Source organism: Linepithema humile, chromosome 5 (genome assembly GCF_040581485.1).
Source record: "Linepithema humile isolate Giens D197 chromosome 5, Lhum_UNIL_v1.0, whole genome shotgun sequence".
In the NCBI taxonomy this organism is placed as follows: domain Eukaryota; kingdom Metazoa; phylum Arthropoda; class Insecta; order Hymenoptera; family Formicidae; genus Linepithema; species Linepithema humile.
The window spans coordinates 24,419,643-24,437,423 of NC_090132.1; the positions used below are offsets into that span (position 1 = coordinate 24,419,643).

Consider the following 17,781-nt stretch of genomic DNA (forward strand, 5'->3'; position numbering starts at 1 on the left):
CACCTGCTCTACCGATGCTGGGCCTCCCTCTCTCCCTGCGCCCCCCTTCGCCCCGCATCCCGCTCGTACCGCCGCCCTTGCCGCTCACCACTCGCCGCCCATCTTGCTCGGAGCAACGATGGAACGTCTGACCCGCTCTAGTCCCCGTCACCCCCCCATAGCCCCCCCCCCCTGCGCGCGCGCCTCTACCCTTTCTCGACTCGCTCTCTCCTCTCTTCGCCGTCTCTATACCACTTCGGTGGACGAAGTGTGTCTCACCCGTGGCAGTGTATACCGCACCTACTACCGTTTCCCCCTTTCCCCTGCTCGTCTCGTCACCTCCTCCCCCGTTTCACCCTCTCTTCGGTCTCTCGGTTGCCTCTCTTCATCCTACCAGTTCCTCGAACCTCCGAGCATGGTCCACGGCCGTTAATGTAGAGAGAACTCTGCGGAGCACCCGTGAATCCTCTCTTCCACTGTATTTCACGCTGCCTTTCTTCCTTAGACGTGAGAACTCGCCCGCGCGCACCACCCTCCGCCTCCGTTTCCATCCTCCTCTTCGCTACACTGCGCTTTTTCGCTGCGCTGGATTCCCTTTTCGTCCTGGCCGTACGGCCTGAACGTAAAACCGACAAGCAGTAAACGCGAGAGCTTATTACACGGCCACCTTGTGCTGGGAATCACGTTTGCCGAGTCTACAAGGTGTCCACGGCGTAAGAGAACGTTTGTTCCCGCGGACAAGCAACAAACTGAACGATAAATGATCCGTGATCTAGGTCGGAACTTATAAATAGTCCATCAACACTATAAAGGAGGCTTAAAGGCTCATAAAGTATCTGTAATGATGTGTTGTTTTGCGGAGATTTATGTTCATGCATATGTCATACGCGTGTATCACTCTTTAAGAAAAGAATTCAAGCATTGCTGCAATTTTACAAGTTTTTGTTCAAAATAATCGTATTACATAATTACTTACTGCATTAACTGCATAATTAAAAATATTAAAATGCACATGTGCATTCCTACATGCGCGAGTAATTAGATCGTCTGTACGAACAGCTGTTTATCAGCGCTCGGGTTTTATCGCTTATCATTTTATCACACGATCTAAACGTGTATACGCAAATCCAATAAGATTACGATTTTCCGCAATACTAAACTCTCTTACTGAAATTTCGTATTCCTGACATACGCGAGCAACCTACATATACGTAGAAAGTATGAAATGAGCGTAAGAAAGTAGCATCTTTCTAAGTCTTCATAATGTTACCATTTATAAACGCGAAACAATAACCATTTTGACAATCATAAATGTGAGATTTTTAGCAAATGAGATAATGTTGCTGTATACATAGTAGTTTCGATCTAATAAAGATAATACCTGAGTAATACTTACGTAAATTTGAAATATACACACACCGTAATTTTTGCATAATGATTTTAAATATTAATAGAAATTTCTGAAAAAATATTTATTATTAAGCAAATTAAACGGTGAATTATGGCTCGATATTCTATTTATTTATTTAGTCGAATTCTTGAAATCTAACATTCATACCGCTTATACTTTTACATTGATCTATATTATATTTTTGATAATATTGCAATATGTGTTTGTTTTTACGTAAAGTTACGCCACATATATTCTATCGTGTGTTTTATTCAAAAGCTACGCAGCGGTTTAGGCTTTTCGCGGCCAAAACGCGTAACTCCATTTATCGTTAGTCCTCGGTTCACCCATGTTACGAAGTGAGCAAGGGCTGTCCCCAAAGCGCGCAAGAGTGGCGAGGGTGGTGCGAAAGGGAGCAAAGCGAGCAAGAGATTGGTCGTAGAGTGGAAAAGGCAGCGAACACAAACTACAGCTGCGAGAGGATCCCCAGCTGCTTTATAAGCTTCTCTCTCTTCGCATTAGCGAATATGTACTTAAGACACTAGAGAAACCGGGAGAATGTGACAGTGTAAACAAAAGATATATTCGTAAATTAACTTCTTTTACATTTTGTGACGTTTGGCAATTACTAATAGGTTTGAAAACCCGATGCTGAATTGCTTTTAATACTATTGCTAAGAAATAAAAAGATTAAGAGAATGAAATAATACAAACGAGGAAGCGTGTGACATCGCGTAATACTCAATCTATAATCAAGTTTATTTATAGCCAGACGTTGATATAACGGTCACTTCTGATTTTTTTTTACAAACGATTGAAGATTCTCTTTCTCCGATCATATTTCATTGCATGCTACGTCGTGTCATCCTTGGAAACGAAGGAACGTCACGTGTACAAGGACAAGTGGTAGAATGCCACTTGGACATTCTCCTTTGCAGATACTGATATCATGCGTTGTCGTGCGAGAACAGGACAGGTTCATATCGTGTGCAAAGCCGTAACCAGCTAATCAGATAATGCGGACGATACATATAGATCAAGTATACCGTTCGCGTAATGAAGTTTCGGTCACTGCTTTTTTCGCTCTATCTTGCGAGGCTACGACGATAGAATATTATGGAGAACATGCTCGATCTATGCATACACGTTGTTGAATAATGCGCGAACCGCGTCTACGTCCCTCGAGAGGAAATGAGGGGGGGGGGGAAAGACCGCCGCACTCCGTGGCTATCTTGAGAAGGTGCGACGACGAGGCTCACAGCGCGACATAAAGCAGCGGCTCCCGGAACGCGTGTCGCGTGCTCTCGCGTACGGTCCTGTTGGCTCGCGCGCGTCGTCATTTGTCCTCATGTCCCTCATCCCCACACGCCTCTCGCCCAGCGCATTCACTATCCTCACGCTGCCGCCGCCGCCGCCGCCGCCTCGCCGTTCAACCGCCTCGACGAGCAACTCCCCGCCGACCGGCTCACAGTCGCTTCCGTCTCTGTCCGTCCGTTTCGTCGTCGCGTGGCACTCTCTCCCTTCCGCTTGGCTCGCCGCCACCTGTTTCTCCCTCTTCGTCCCACCACCGGCACTCCGGTTCTCTCCTCCGGCGCGCTTCTTTTGCACACGCGGCGCGAAACTTTTGGGCACGCGTCGGCAGACTCGCGCGATCACGATCGGTAGTAAGGTAGGTAGGTTGGTAGGTGTATCGGATGGCGTTCGAATTATATCCAGATAACGATCGGATGCGGAGAGAAGCGTGATTAATGGATTTGTTCGCGATCAATTCGGTTTACAAGGTAAATGACCCCGCATGCTCGCGCGCGCGCGCGCGCGCGATATTATCATGCGATAGATCGTACTATTATGGCGATTAGATTCTAGCACGGCTCAGACACCAATGCCAAACGAGACGAAGTGTGTGTACTGACAACAGAACCGGCGTCGTGAACAGCTCAGATTTGATCGGTAATCCGATATTGATGAGCAGACGCATTCTAGTCTCTGTAAACACAGAAATGATCTTCCGTCGATTTTTTTCATCTTCTTCCCCTGCACGCGCATCACGTTTTTTCTATATTTTTAGTACCGCATAATACACAGTGACGAGAGAGTCTGTCTTTCCCCATTTTGTTACTTCCACTTCGGTCAGCCTCGAGGATCAGCGGTAAGGTTTCCCCCCTATCTCTATCTCTGTCCATCTGTCTCCTGCTCCCTATCCATCTCTTTCTCTCTGTCTCTGTCTTCGTTTCGCCCTCACCGGCATGTATCAGGCTCCACTTCATCCTCCTCTTCCGCTCTCTCTTTCTCTTTCCCGTAAACGTGCGTTTCCGTCTCCGTCCTTCCAGCTGTGCGCAACCTCTTTCCCGTCCCCCCTTACGCTCGCACGGAGCGCGCGCACTCCATTCCAGATGCTCGGTAGTGCCGACAACCTTCCCCACCCACGACGCTCCGCATACATAATCCAGACAGACCGGCCAAACACCGCGCTCTTCATCCATCCCCTATCGCTGCCGAAATCATTTTACTATCGTTCGAGAATAAAGGTCATTCCGCGACCGGATCCAGTATTCACTTCGCGCCGTCGATCTTTGAGTGATGAGTCGACCTACATACAGGCCCACATTCCAAGTACACGTTTAGCATTTGCACGATTGTTCATTTCTAAATTTCAATTCACCGATGTGTCGTTTTATTTCGACATAAACTGTGAGACTTATTGCGACGTTTAGCGTTAAATATTCAGTGAGAACACGGTCTGTTATTTTTGCCGAGCAAGGATCAGACGATCATTTTTCTCTGCGAAACAAATATTTTAAAAGTCGCGAGAACGATAAACTTACATATGAATGTCGCTCAGAGATCTATACGATATATTATGACTATGTACATATATCAGGTGAACAGGCTGTTGTGAAAAACAAAATTGAACATATTTGCGTCATGAATGTTGACGAGAGTTGAAGGTTTTAGAGGAAAGTACGACTTTAAAAAGTTTGACTTATGGATGCATAAATAAGATTCTTATTTATCTGTGTGTGCGAGGAAAGATTTCGAATCTGTTAAATGTCTTTGATATTGGTCGAATCTCAACCTCAACGCATGATTCACAGTATTAACATTCCATAAAGCTGAACGTGATCCAAATTACGTCGGAATCCTGATACCGCGTCGATATCATTCGATTAGCTGCGAGATACAACGACAGAGGGTAGTATCGAGTAGTATCGATTGCGGTACACGGTGCTGTATTTACTGCACGGTTACTCGAGCATCGTTCTGTGTAGTCGTGTAAAATCACTAGCCCCGCTCGTAAATGCGGGGTAGAGTTGTTCGGCGATGGTGTCGACGGCGGAGGGAGCACAGAACGCGCGGGAAAGGTCGGTTCCAGGGGGAGGCGAGAGGGGGACAAAAGCGCCGAGGTGGGGCGGTATGACGACCGTGATGCCGTCGTTGCACGAGCGTGTGGCGTGTACGCTTCTCCTTTCATTTGCCGGCACGCGTGACGTCATTGTACGTACGTGTAACAGTGTTGAACACAACATGTCACTCGACAGTATGCGCGACGAAGGCGTCGAAGAGCGATTAAACATTCTTTCCCAGAGGCCCGGTTTATTGTCCAGATCCCATGCGGCTAGGAATCTTTAGAAGTTAGAAAGACTCGAGAGAAAATCCACGAGATGACTTGTTTTCTTTAAAAAAAAGAAAAAGATGTGCACGAAAGGAATGATCGCTACTTTAAAATTAGATATCTTTAAATTCAATTGAGAATTTTTAATTTGCAGGTTTTTTATAGGAATACTTTTTTCGTCATAGGAGGTGCTTTGACGTTATATCGTAATAATACTTGTGCACCGATAGCTTGCATAAGCATTATTTGCACTGCATTATATCTTTTCGGCCTATTTTTTTGTAATTTGATCTGTTATTTGCAGCACCGCGTTTGGGTTATACAGAGGCGAAGTAACAAATGTTACGCAAACTTGATTATCCCGAGCATATTTTAGCACGATCGATAACACAAAGGCTGCCTTCCGCGCGTGTGTTGTGTAACGGTAGATTCGTTACATCGCAATGAATTGCTACTCGGAAATGTTTCTTGGTCTTCAGTTTTACCCTGAAAGCTAATTTAGTTGATTTTAATTGATTATTGGTAGCTTGAGAAAAAGCGTTTTTCTCATGAAATGTAGGTACATATTCTTTTTCCACTGAAAAATCTGACGTCACTAATTAAAACTTCTAACTCGTTATCTTTGATATTTTGACATATTCTACGAATCATTAGCGTCGTTTGATATTTATCGAGTAATATTTTTAACATTTTCCAAGTTGAGAATATTTTGTTTTATTCGAGTTCTGAAATTATTATGTTGAATACCGGATTCTGATACCTTCTCCAGATACACACCTCGATATGCTGGCGAAACTCGTCAGACAAGTCTGCGTTGCTCACAGAGAAGAGTACTAATTGTGAAAAAAAGAACAGATTAGAAGATTCGTTCACGAACCGCAAAAAGCGATAAATGAATCGTCAAGAAAAAAATGCAAAATTTTTAAGTACCGTTTATTAATGAAATATTCATTGCATTATTATGTAGATGTTTTATTTAAATTTAGCATATCAGAACATTTGTGTGTGTATGACAAGCAACACAATATGAATTTATAATAAATAGATAGTAACACAAATAAGAAGAGAAAGAGAGAAACACATTTTCTTTATATTTATTTTATTATATTTTATTATTTGGTTTTTTTATATCAAAATAATCATTCCAATTTTTGATGTTTATAATTTAGATTTCAGAAAATTGCGCAAAAAATAAGAAAAGGGAGCCGACTGTTTCACCGGCTATCCCACGGATGTAAAAGCGTAACTTTACTTTAGAGAAGCGGAGCGACATTGTGACAACATAATACCCACGTCACGGTACAGTCGCATTAAAGCGTTTACCGTAAACTATCGTAACAATCGTCGCTTTAACATTGTAATGTCGGTAATATTCCTCTTTCCGGTTCTTTCGATCCCTTTATTTCCCTTAAAATGATTGGCCTTCGCAAGTCTTCGGAACCTTCCCACTTAATAGACATATGGCTGTCCGACCTTTTTCTGGCATTTTAGGTTGAAATAAAAAAAGTAACTGGGATTAAGGTTACCGTAACAAACGCAGTATCGTACCTATGTAGATCAGAAACTTATCTATTAATATAATCTAGAATTGTATATAAAGGATAAAATGTGTTTTACGCTATTCGGAGCTTCAATCATATTTTGGATTTTTTATTAATTAAAATCGTATATACGATCTAAGTTATTTAGAATTAAATTATATATTTTTTTGGTAGCATAATCAATATTAGTACACATTTTATTTAAATTCTAAATTAATCAATAAACTTGAAATTGATCGAAGGTATGCATGAATCTTATAATTAGATTACGTTGTATATTAGATTACACTGTACAAAATTCACAGAGTGCATTGTGGTCAATATCGAGGTGCACGTAAAGTGTTAAAAGTCTCTTCGAGACCGTTCGAGTTAGATGCGAGTCAATTATCCATCGTCGTGCAACGTCGCTGTTGTGCAAAAAAAGCGCCTTGCACATCCGCGAAGTTTTTCGCTTTGTAACGTATACCTGTTGCTATTTTCGGACTTTTATCCTGGACCTACCGCAACACCTACCCACCTTTACCCGTCAAACAGGGCGTGACGTTCGCACCGGTAGCGGAAGTTTAAATCTCGTGGGCGTCCGAAGGGACGTGAAGAGACTATCCGGATCACCATGGTGACCATGATTTTACCCTGTGACGCATCACGAAAGAGGAGCACGTGGCGTAAGCGACGCCTACGCGAGCTTTCCGGGTTAGCAATTTTTCAATATTGCGTCATCGCCGCGCAAACGATACCCGCGCATGTATATATCTCGATAGCGTCATCAAGTTGCTCCGACGTTTCCGATGTGACGTCACTTGCCACGCATCACGTGGCGGTTCGATATCAGCTTCCTAAGTGGCTTATGTCGGAACGACGCGGTATAAACTTGCGATGTAAATTTCGTGTGTGTGACTTTCTCCACGGGTGCATACAATATGGTACAAATATTAGATTTCCAGATTGATAGCAAATCTTTTACTTTTCGGTGAAAATTGACTTACATATCTTTAAAAATAACTTAAAAAAATGTTATTAGATCTTAACGTTGCTTGACATCTGAGAAGAGTATTTTTTCATAAGATGCAATTATAAAATAAAATTAGCAAAATTTGACTGCAATCAAAAAAAGAGACAAAAATAAGGCTCTATAAACTGTAAGTTTCATGCCCATTTTGTAAACATTCTTATTTTCACGTTTTCTTCTATTGTTTCCTATAAAATTACAATGAATTATTTTCATCTTAATATCAAAAGTTCTTTTCTTGATGGATTATCGAGAGATAAATTATTGGGAAAAATTAACTTCACATTTAACGCAAGTAATCGTCGCTATCAATGTAATCAGTAATGATTCACTATGTTCATCACCATCGTATTAACGAAATCATCATGTGTGTAACAATAACGGATTAGCAACATAATTTTTCGATGATTTTTTTGATTGACGTCATCGTGGACGAGCGAGCAGCTCGCAAATGAGTGGCAGCACGTGCCACGCGGCAACAGTCTGGCAGCGCGAAGCGTTTTACGACGTATCACAGCATTTTATGACGCTGAACAGCCTGTGCGAGTCGTCCGCTTCCAAAATCAGTCGCCGACTAGAAATTTTATGAGAAATATATTCTGGAAAATATAAGTTAGTATCGTATAGTATTGGTATAGGAGCGCTGCTGGCACCGAATCGATCTGGTTCTGCTTTTTTATTAAATCCATACATATTTATACGAGTTGTTATACGGAGTATCGCTCAATAATTTTTACAAATTTTATCAATAGATGTTTCGATTAATTTGGAATCCGGTGTAGTGAATATTTCGTTGAATGTATTCTGATACTTCTTTAATTTTCTATATTAAATATCTTCGTAACTAATATAAGTCTCATATGTGTATATATGAGAACGCTTGAGGTGAAATAAAGTCCATTTAAAATAGGAAGAGTTTATCGTTTCGATTCTATAGATAAAAGTAGATAAACTTCAGTGAGTTCCATCACGTTTTTTTGCTTGTTTATGCCTATGTTTGTGGAAAGCTGATAAATATTTTCGTAACGGCTAAGAACAAGCCTTTTAATTCTTATCACTTTTAGGTGTAGATAAGATAAAATTTTCTTTTATGAATATATTCACATATGTGTGATCTTAAGAGAAGCGTAGCACAAGAGAGCAGGAAACATGGGTTTTCACTTAATTTGATTGAAGTAATATATAATTTCTAATGTAGATTAATTGTAAGCTGTAGAATTAATATTGATTTACTATAAATTGTTTTTTTTTTTTTACTTTTTTTACTTGTTTTTACTATAGATTGAAGTAGATATTTTTAAATATAACGTAATTTTTTAATATTTATTTAGATTAATATAACTTAGAATATTTACTATTTTCAAATATTTTTTTTGTAATTAATTCTTGAAGCCTAAAGAATTTTATTTCGTATTGCAAAATCCGATTCGATTTATGCACGATTATATCGCCACAACAATGCGTTTTGTGAACGTAGCTAGGTCATCAATGGAGGTCAAATATGATATTGGAGAGAAACGAACGTGATGGGCAAAGCAGGGCTTTGCTTTTCCTACATGTTTTTCTGTATATTATTTTGGTTGAATGAATGATTCCTGCGAAGCTCCGCGTTTGCGTAATCTCTCGATTTCATGACATATCACAGCGATATCACGAGTTAACGAGTTCTTGAAAAGTATGATTGTGTCAGTAAATACTTACAGGCGCATTATGCGAACCAGTTGTACTCAGAAATCGGAGTACATTCCAACGACATCTAACGAATACTCTCAATACTTAAATGAAACGATACGAAAGGCAATGTATCCATTCAATACTAGCCATTGATTCCCATACTTTGCTTTTCATAGCAGATTTTAATTTGCGAATATTGGTATAGCAATGCGATGGATGCATGCTTGTTATATGTTTCATCTATATTTGTTTACTGAAAATATATCACACGCGTGCAGTCGGGAATACTGCAAATATACACAATGACAAGTTTTTATTCTATCACACACGTGCTCATAATTAATCGACTTTTTTTCACGATTGTCTCCGTATCCGTGAAAGTGAGTGTATTTCTTTAAAAATGATAATGAAGTTGGCGGGTAAATAGCAGTGGACACGAGGCAGTTGGTAAGTAGTTGAATATATTTGTAATATAATAATAATTATACATTTTATTTAGAAAATGTAACGATTGAGTGATCGGTGTTTGAAAAACGAAATTTTTAGTAGATCTAAAAATACATAATAGACAACTGTTATTAAATTATTCGTGCTTTTCAAACGTAATAAATTATTCGCATTATTCAACTCAAAAGAGTTGAACTTAGTGCTTTGTCTATATATGAAAAAGAAAAGTTTACGTATTTATTACTTGGCTAACTGTGATTTAAATTTCATATATTGATTTTGATTAAATTATTAAATTTTTCTTTGAATATATATATAGAAAAGTGTATTAATTAAAAAATATATTATTATTTTTACAGCACAATATTTATATATATCAGAAACGTAATATTGTTTTATTTTAGAATATTTGTTAAAATCTATTTAAAATTTTTTTATTATTGACTGCAAACTTTGCCATTACATTGTATGATGGCACCACTCGCTGCTTTAGAACTCTCTTGGCGGGGTAAACACCAAACAGCTGCAAACAGCTGACGGCCAAGTAGTACATGCATAACCTCTGTTTAGGACATGTTTCGTTTTTGAGCGAAAAATTCAGATTATTTGCAAAGGTGTTTTTTAGTGATAAAAATTAAAACATGTTTCGTTTTGGAGCAAGATATTCTTTTCAGATTGCCAGAAATTTCAGCACGAAGCTAAACGAAATTGGCAACCTCGTTAAAGTAAGTGATAACTGATATTGGCACATGTATTTTCTAGTTATACAAAAATTTTCTGGCTTTAAATGTACGATGTTTCATACAAGAACGTTAAACGTAAGTTAAACGTAATACAGCAATCACAGCAAGTACGATTTTTATATAAAAATTTTCATAATTTAAGTATTGTAACAAACAAAATATAAGCTATTGCCAGAACTTTTTTATTTTGGTTAATACATACATTATGTTCAGTATTATATATGATAAATAATATTGTATACATAAATTATTTTTTCTTTTTCAGCAAAATAAAGTAGTTGTCTTTATGAAAGGTGTACCAGAGGAGCCACGATGTGGATTTAGCAATGCTGTAGTTCAGATATTAAGAATGCATGGTGTTACTTATGATGCTCATGATGTTCTTCAAGACGAGGGGCTCAGACAAGGTAAAATGCTTATAGATATTTATTATACATTATTTATTATAGAATCATACATTAATTTGTTATAGAATTTTACATCTGTATAATAATAGTATTCTAAAATACAAGAAGCATATTTTATATATATGTATGTTTAATAATGTTACAAATTTTTAATACTAATTATTTAGGTATAAAAGATTTTTCTAATTGGCCCACGATACCTCAAGTATTTATAAATGGTGACTTTGTCGGTGGGTGTGACATACTCTTAGAAATGCATAAGAACGGTGAGCTCGTTGAGGAATTGAAGAAAGCAGGAATTACAAGCGCTCTTTTGGAAACAGAAGGATCCTTACAAGATAGTCCCAACAAATCCAAAGAATAATCTGTTATTAATTAACTATGTTGTATCGATAGTCACGTTTTGTTATAATAAATTTTTTTGTTGGTATTAATTGTTATGTTGATAAAATTGATATTTATTAAATATTTACTTTTATAAACCTCATTATCAATATGAATATGGAATTCCACATTCGGAGAAGTATATTACAATTTTTTAAGCTCTTTTCGAAGAATTTTTCCGGACGGATTTTTCGGAATACTTTCCAGAATTTGTACATATCCTAAATGTTTGATTTTGGATACTCGTTCGGCGACAAATTTTTTTATTTCATCCTCATTGACTTTCTGCCCTGGCTTAGGAACAACAAAAGCTTTCGGAATTTCACCATATTTGTCGTGAGGTACACCAATAACCGCTACGTCCAATATCTTATCGCAACCGCGAATCACTTCTTCCAACTCGGTGGGTATAACTTGAAATCCTTTCACCTTTATCATTTCTTTTAATCGCCCAGTTACATACAGAAGGCCTGCATTTCATAATATTTTTTTTCACATCTCAAAATAATTGTATTATTCTTCAAAAATTGTTTGACTAAATTTATTATCTTACCATTTTCTGTGAAATATCCCAAATCGCCACTCTTGTACCAATCTCCATCCATGGTCTCCGTTGTGGCTTTTGGATTATTATAATATCCTTTCATTACTTGCGGACCTCGTATGCATATTTCGCCTATTTCTTTGGGACCTAAATTCTTGTTAAGATTAGTGTCTTCCGTACCCACGATTTTCAATTGAGTATTTGGAAGCAAATGACCGCATGATAATGAAGTTACATTCGCAGTACCATGTGTGCAGAGCGGGGATAGCTCTGTTGCTCCGTATCTATAACACAAGTTGCAAAAAAAAGTTAATTCGTTATACAGAATGTCCCACCAAAAGTGGCCACCCCCTTTTATCTTTGTCTTTTAAATTAAAAGACAAAGACATAGATAACAAATATATATCAAATTAAATGGTTTAAACTGAACTCTATTGTGGGCATAATAGTTGCTTACAAAAACTATTTAACGAACGGAGAGGTATGCATAATTTTTTATAATAATGTGGATATTTTGATGTAAGAAAAGTTGTAGCGCTGTTTGAAAAGAATATAACGATGTATGATTTAATGTAAATATTTTTCATATTATACGAGTTTTATCGGCTTGAAATATCGCGGGCGACGTCTAGCTTTTCACTTTCGGCCCTACGATATGGCCAACTTCTGACTTGTGCGTTAGAGATTGACGTATGTCAATTGAATTTTATCTCTTTTAATTTAAAAGATAAAAGAGGGTGACCACTTTTGAAAGGACACCCTGTATATGTAATATTGTATACTTAATTTCAATTTTTTACAATTGTACAATAGGTATCGTATCACTGATGCGACTTCTAAATTGTGCAATGGATTCTTCGCCAATAGGTGCAGCTCCTACACCCAACATTCTTACAGATGAAATGTGACGTGGTGTAAATCGCTCGTTGTTCGCCATCATTTGTACAATCGGTGGTACAGTATATATTACTGTAAACCGATGATTTTCAAGTAATTTGATGAATTTCTCAGAAGTGAAGTGCGGCATTAACACCAGCTTAGCGCCTATTCTATATATATATAAGATATCCATATAATGTTATGTGATAAAATTATAATAAATTTTGTTCTTTTAAATATTATCAAAAAATGTCATTCATGAAATATAATAATGAGGACAAAAAATTAAATAGTTACATATCATAGTAAATAAATTGATTATTCAGACACACAAAGTACATGACAAAGTAGTTAATATATGTTAAGATAACATACCGCAAGTAAGTATATGTAGATATTATTAATCCAGCAACATGAAATAATGGCAATATCACCGGTATAATGTCTTGATGGTGTTCAGTCGTTTCTTCTCCGGGAAAGAAGATCGGATGCGCACCTTGAGTTATATTTGCAACAATATTTCTACGACATTCATAATTATTTACATCGTAAAAAAAAAATATTACTCTGTATATCTCTGATAAATATTATATTGCATTTTTGTAAGTTTACGCATTTTGAATTAGATTTAAATATATAATATGCAATCAATTTGCGCACCTATGTGTTATCTCAACAACTTTTGGTAGTCCAGTCGTACCGCTGGAACAAGGCAAGATTACTGTATCATTGTAACTGACTCCAGTTTTCTGACTGATTGAAAACTCTTCGATATTATCATGCATAAGATCATCAAGTTTGATGGTTCCTGAAATCGAGGCAGCAGTGCCGTCGTTTACGATAACAATGGGTAGTTTTATCTTCGAATTTTTTGCAATACTCTTTTCGACAACAGTACATTTTGCCGGAAATGTGAAAACTGCTTGGGCATCCGCGGTATCCAATAGCTTTGTTATTTCATGCTCTGTGTACGTAGGGTTGATTAGGGTTGTCTTTAAAAGAAGAAAGTTTTTTGCAAGTATTATACAAATAACAAGCTTATGCATAGTAATAAATAGTTCAGAATGTGTTACGAAATATTTTATTAAATTGTACATTTTATAAGAAATGTAAATATTTAGTAAAATATATACATTTCTTATTGATCTTATTGATTGTTGGACGTTATTAATCTTTCTATTATTTTGTTCAATATTCTATTTTGTATAAAAGTCCATGGCATTTTATTAACGAATTATACATCTCTTATGCATCAATTTCTTTGATTTCTAATTCTCTTCTTCTTTTTTTATTATATACTTTGGCATTGATGAGGGACGCTGTGAAAGTTGGGGCGCTATGAAAAATAGAATTGTTTTTGACCATTTAGTCTGTATCTTATTCTGTATTCTTCTATATTTGCAATGCTTAGTATGATGATAAAAATGTAATATTATGTAAATAAATTTCTAAAGTATTTTGTATTTATATTAGTTTGTGCAGTTTAGTATGAAATTTTAAGTCAATTTACATTTTTTTGCATAAATCAACAATATAATTATTTAAATCTAATATGTAATAAAATAGATGCGGAGTATATTTTTAAAACATATTTAATAATAATATTAATAATTAATATTATTAGTCAAATAATATTATTTAATAATTTAATAATTTTTTATATAACGATTTATTATGAATATATTTTTGGCTTGTTTTTACATTTTTCAAATGTATTACGATTTACGGAATAACGCGCCTTAAGCATATTTATCTGAGCATTCACCCCGAATGAGCGTGCTCAGGACTGCCGAATAAGCAAAGATTTTAATAGTAAGCCGAGCGTATAAGCGTAATAGTGCCTAATCGCTCGATGTGATCCGCTCATTGTCGTTACATTAATGTGATCGGTTCGTGCTCAGTGTGGATAGATTTTTATTTTTAATCTTGTTTGTTTGTAATTAGCACTACATGCAAACTGATAAATGGTTCAGTGTTCATGCGAATTCTATGTGAACAAACTTAAAAACAACATCCGAATGAACACTAATTCATCCACTCGTGCGGCGCTCATTCGAGGCAAATGCTCGGATGAATATGTAACTTTATATAATACGTGTGTAATGTGTCTAAATATAATATTTTTTTCTTACCCGTAAGCCGGCTTCATTTGCCGCTAGCAATATAATAATAAACTCTGGGATATTTGGTAAAATAATAGCGATGTGATCTCCCGGTAAAAGATTAGATTTTCTTAAACTCGTTGCTAATCTACCGCATGCTTTTCTTAATTCGGCATATGTATATGATCTACCTGTTTCCGAACACACCTGAAAATTATTTTGATATTACGATTAATGACATCAGTAGAATAAAATTAACTGTAACTGGTAATAAAAAAATTGGTAATAAATTTTTTACGTCCCGGTATTTGCGCTTTAATTAATTTCTAGTCTTATTTTTGTTAATTTTTTTATTAATTACATCATTCATTAATTACACCAAGTGTAATTTAAAAAAAAAATCTTAAAATCTTAAAAGTAATATGACATAATCATTACGTTAACTACAATTATTGATTACGAAAATTTTAAATATTACTTTTAATATATATATAAAAAAAAATATATATAAAATTCATAAAGAAGAGATAAAGCACGTACGAAGTAATAACAAATAGCAAATTTGCAAATAACAACCAGCGTTTTAAGCACGAATATGTTCTTTTCTTATATTTGTTATAAAAAATATATTTAGTTTGCAATTTTTTAATTAGGTCAAAATGTATATTTGGCTCATCTTATTGTGAAGAAAAATAAAAAAGTTATTGGATTTTTTAAAATTATTGAAAAGGTATTTTTGCCTTACTTTTGTTGGTGAAATTTTTTATACATATCACTAATATTATATTATAAAATAGTATAATATTTGTATATGCAGTGTATTTGGTAATCATTTTACGTACCAGTGCAGTGTGATTCCACCAGCGTCCAATTTTTTCCCAAATAAAGTCATGCAAGTAAACATTTTCAAAACCGGTCACATCGGATAATCCACTACTGACTATATTTTGCGAATCAATTGGTGCTTCGATCGCGGTTGCAAAATGTCGATATCGCGTAAATTTATTGCAATAAATTTTTGACGAGGCACCGACAATATATTTTCCGATATTGTAACTGAAGATGCGAGTTGTCATTGCAAAAATCGACAATCGTATTTCTCAGAACGTATTACAAAAAGAACTGAATGACTAGTCGCTGATAACTTTGCTTTTATATTACATACACTATGAAAAGTTACACGTTACACGACTAATATACTTGTATATCACGTACCATGTTTATGTATATGACACATATATAATGTATGTGACACAAAGTCCATTCTCTGTATTCGTTCAGTGGTGTATTCAGCTCCTCAAGTATTGAAATTTAAATTATGAAGAATTAATTTTTTTATTATTTTCTGTAATATGTTTATGTATGATTTTTGTATCAAGTTTGAAAAACAAGTTTGAAAACGAGTTTAAAAGAACATAACAAAAGACAAACTTAGTATTTTATTTTTGATTAACACATTGACTGCCACACTGAAAACTGATATGAGCCTTGCCGAGCTCATGTACTGTCATCCAACACGTTGCACTATCGTATGTGTACTAAATGATAACAGCGGAGTTATTATGTAATTATTTGGAATCGTCCGATCGGAAATGAGATTAAAAAATTATCATCGACAGTCAAGGTGCGAGTAATATAATTTGAATTCAAGATTATTTATTAGTGCTAGTATAGTAATACAATCAGTGATAGTATAGTGACTACAAAATAGAATTCAATTTTATAATTTAACGTTTATTCTTTAAATTTTAATTGTAATAATGGTAAGTAATGCATATTTAAATAATGAAAATATTATAAACTTTATGAAATTTTGGTTCAGTTATAGTTTCATTAAAAATAATGATAAAAACAAAACAATTACGATTACGATTACAGTTCCGATTCCGGTTCCGGTTAATTCCGGTTAATTTCGATCCGAGTCCGAGTCCGAGTCCAGTTCGAGTCTCTGGTATCAGTGACTTTTGCCCGTGTAATTTTTTTATAATGTTGAAGGCCAAGAAAAAAAGAATCATCAGTGACATAATTAGCTGTAAAAGCAGCAAATAACGATAACATGTAACTGCTAAGTATTCTTGCAACTTGATAATTTAAAATAAAATTCTTCTAGAACAGCTAAATAAAATTGTCACCTACAAATTAGTGACGAGGTTTCCGCGGAAATTTACGTGTTACTCATGAATGCGGCAGTCAACATGTTAATCCTTTCATTCTTAAATTATTTCACAGCTACGAGAAAAATATTTATTTGTATTTGGGTTCATGTTACATAACAAATAAATTATTCATAAAAAATGTATAAAACTCGACATTTGCAAAAATATGGTACAATTTTTTAATTTTTGCCGTCGCGGTCTTCGAAATATTTTCTAGCATTTGTACATATCTTAAGTGTTTGAAAAAAACACTTGAAATCTGAAGACTCTAATGATAAATATCTTACAAGAAAATAAGAGGCGAAAGAGCCAATGCTGGTTGATCGTACATGTATTTGACTTTATATTATCATAACAAACGTTTCTGCTTTAAATAAGGCTTTCTTCAGCGTTACTAATTTGTTTAATTTATTCCTAATAGAATTAAAACGTACATATTATTTTTAGAAATTACAATAGTGAAAAAACACGAAAACGCATAAGTGCATTAAGTGTTTAATTTTAGCTATGCGTCCGGCGACAAATTCTTTGATTTTGTTCTCACTGATGTTTTACAATGAATACAAAACTCCGTTCTATATATCCATTTAGTGCTGTATTCAGCTGTCTAACTATGTGATATTTAAAGTTAAATTATGAAGAATTTATTTCCAGATTATTTTTTATATGTTTTGCATAATAGTTATTTTAAACGCTGCTATATAATTTGGATGTGTTTTGTATGTTGCAGATGATACATGTTACTTGTGGACAATTCCGCTGTTGCGCATCGTACCGGTGAGTTAATGAAATATATTTTATTCCACTATCATTAAGAGAATAGATTTGAAAGTAGTGCAAAATACAAGGCTAACCGTATCATTATCGTTAATTCCTGAGGATTCTTGTGTGATAAGAATATAAAAATCAATAT

At 35.6% G+C, this 17,781-nt stretch overlaps 3 protein-coding genes across 5 annotated transcripts in view; 2 read left to right on the top strand and 1 right to left on the bottom strand.

Moving 5' to 3' along the window:
• The window catches only part of eag (ether a go-go), a 123,590-nt gene that overhangs the window by 7,588 nt on the left and 98,221 nt on the right, over positions 1-17,781 (top strand). The window contains exon 2 of the mRNA XM_067354862.1: positions 17,599-17,645. The gene's annotated coding sequence lies outside the window, so the exon portion shown is untranslated. The remainder of the gene's footprint in view (positions 1-17,598; positions 17,646-17,781) is intronic.
• Grx5 (Glutaredoxin 5) lies at positions 10,158-11,237 on the top strand. The gene is made up of 3 exons (XM_012371963.2): positions 10,158-10,378; positions 10,662-10,803; positions 10,971-11,237. Exons 1-3 carry the CDS (start codon positions 10,295-10,297, stop codon positions 11,165-11,167), a joined length of 423 nt encoding a protein of 140 aa, XP_012227386.1. The 5' UTR covers positions 10,158-10,294; the 3' UTR covers positions 11,168-11,237.
• LOC105675113 (uncharacterized) lies at positions 10,818-16,064 on the bottom strand. 3 transcript variants are annotated; one of them, XR_010890180.1, is made up of 8 exons: positions 15,555-15,844; positions 14,743-14,919; positions 13,271-13,602; positions 12,986-13,132; positions 12,532-12,780; positions 11,741-12,015; positions 11,277-11,657; positions 10,818-11,168 (listed from the first exon to the last, which is right to left on the bottom strand). XR_010890180.1 is itself a non-coding variant. In XM_012371953.2 (7 exons), the coding sequence occupies exons 1-7, from the start codon at positions 15,928-15,930 to the stop codon at positions 11,332-11,334; spliced, it is 1,509 nt and encodes a 502-aa protein (XP_012227376.2). In that variant the 5' UTR covers positions 15,931-16,064; the 3' UTR covers positions 10,818-11,331. The 3 variants fall into 3 exon arrangements, 2 of the variants coding, with proteins under 2 accessions (XP_012227376.2, XP_067211009.1); XM_012371953.2 differs by lacking the exon at positions 15,555-15,844 and adding an exon at positions 15,928-16,064 and having other exon boundaries at positions 10,818-11,657; XM_067354908.1 differs by having other exon boundaries at positions 10,818-11,657.

Excerpts from the sequence above, each read along its gene's own strand:
- Grx5 (XM_012371963.2), top strand. The coding sequence starts at position 10,295 with ATGTTTCGTTTTGGAGCAAGATATTCTTTTCAGATTGCCAGAAATTTC. Across the intron at positions 10,379-10,661 it reads AAATTGGCAACCTCGTTAAA|CAAAATAAAGTAGTTGTCTT; the intron begins GTAAGTGATAAC and ends TTTCTTTTTCAG. Across the intron at positions 10,804-10,970 it reads AGACGAGGGGCTCAGACAAG|GTATAAAAGATTTTTCTAAT; the intron begins GTAAAATGCTTA and ends CTAATTATTTAG.
- LOC105675113 (XM_067354908.1), bottom strand. The coding sequence starts at position 15,788 with ATGACAACTCGCATCTTCAGTTACAATATCGGAAAATATATTGTCGGT. Across the intron at positions 14,920-15,554 it reads GGTGGAATCACACTGCACTG|GTGTGTTCGGAAACAGGTAG; the intron begins GTACGTAAAATG and ends AATAATTTTCAG. Across the intron at positions 12,781-12,985 it reads TCTACATATACTTACTTGCG|AATAGGCGCTAAGCTGGTGT; the intron begins GTATGTTATCTT and ends ATATATATATAG.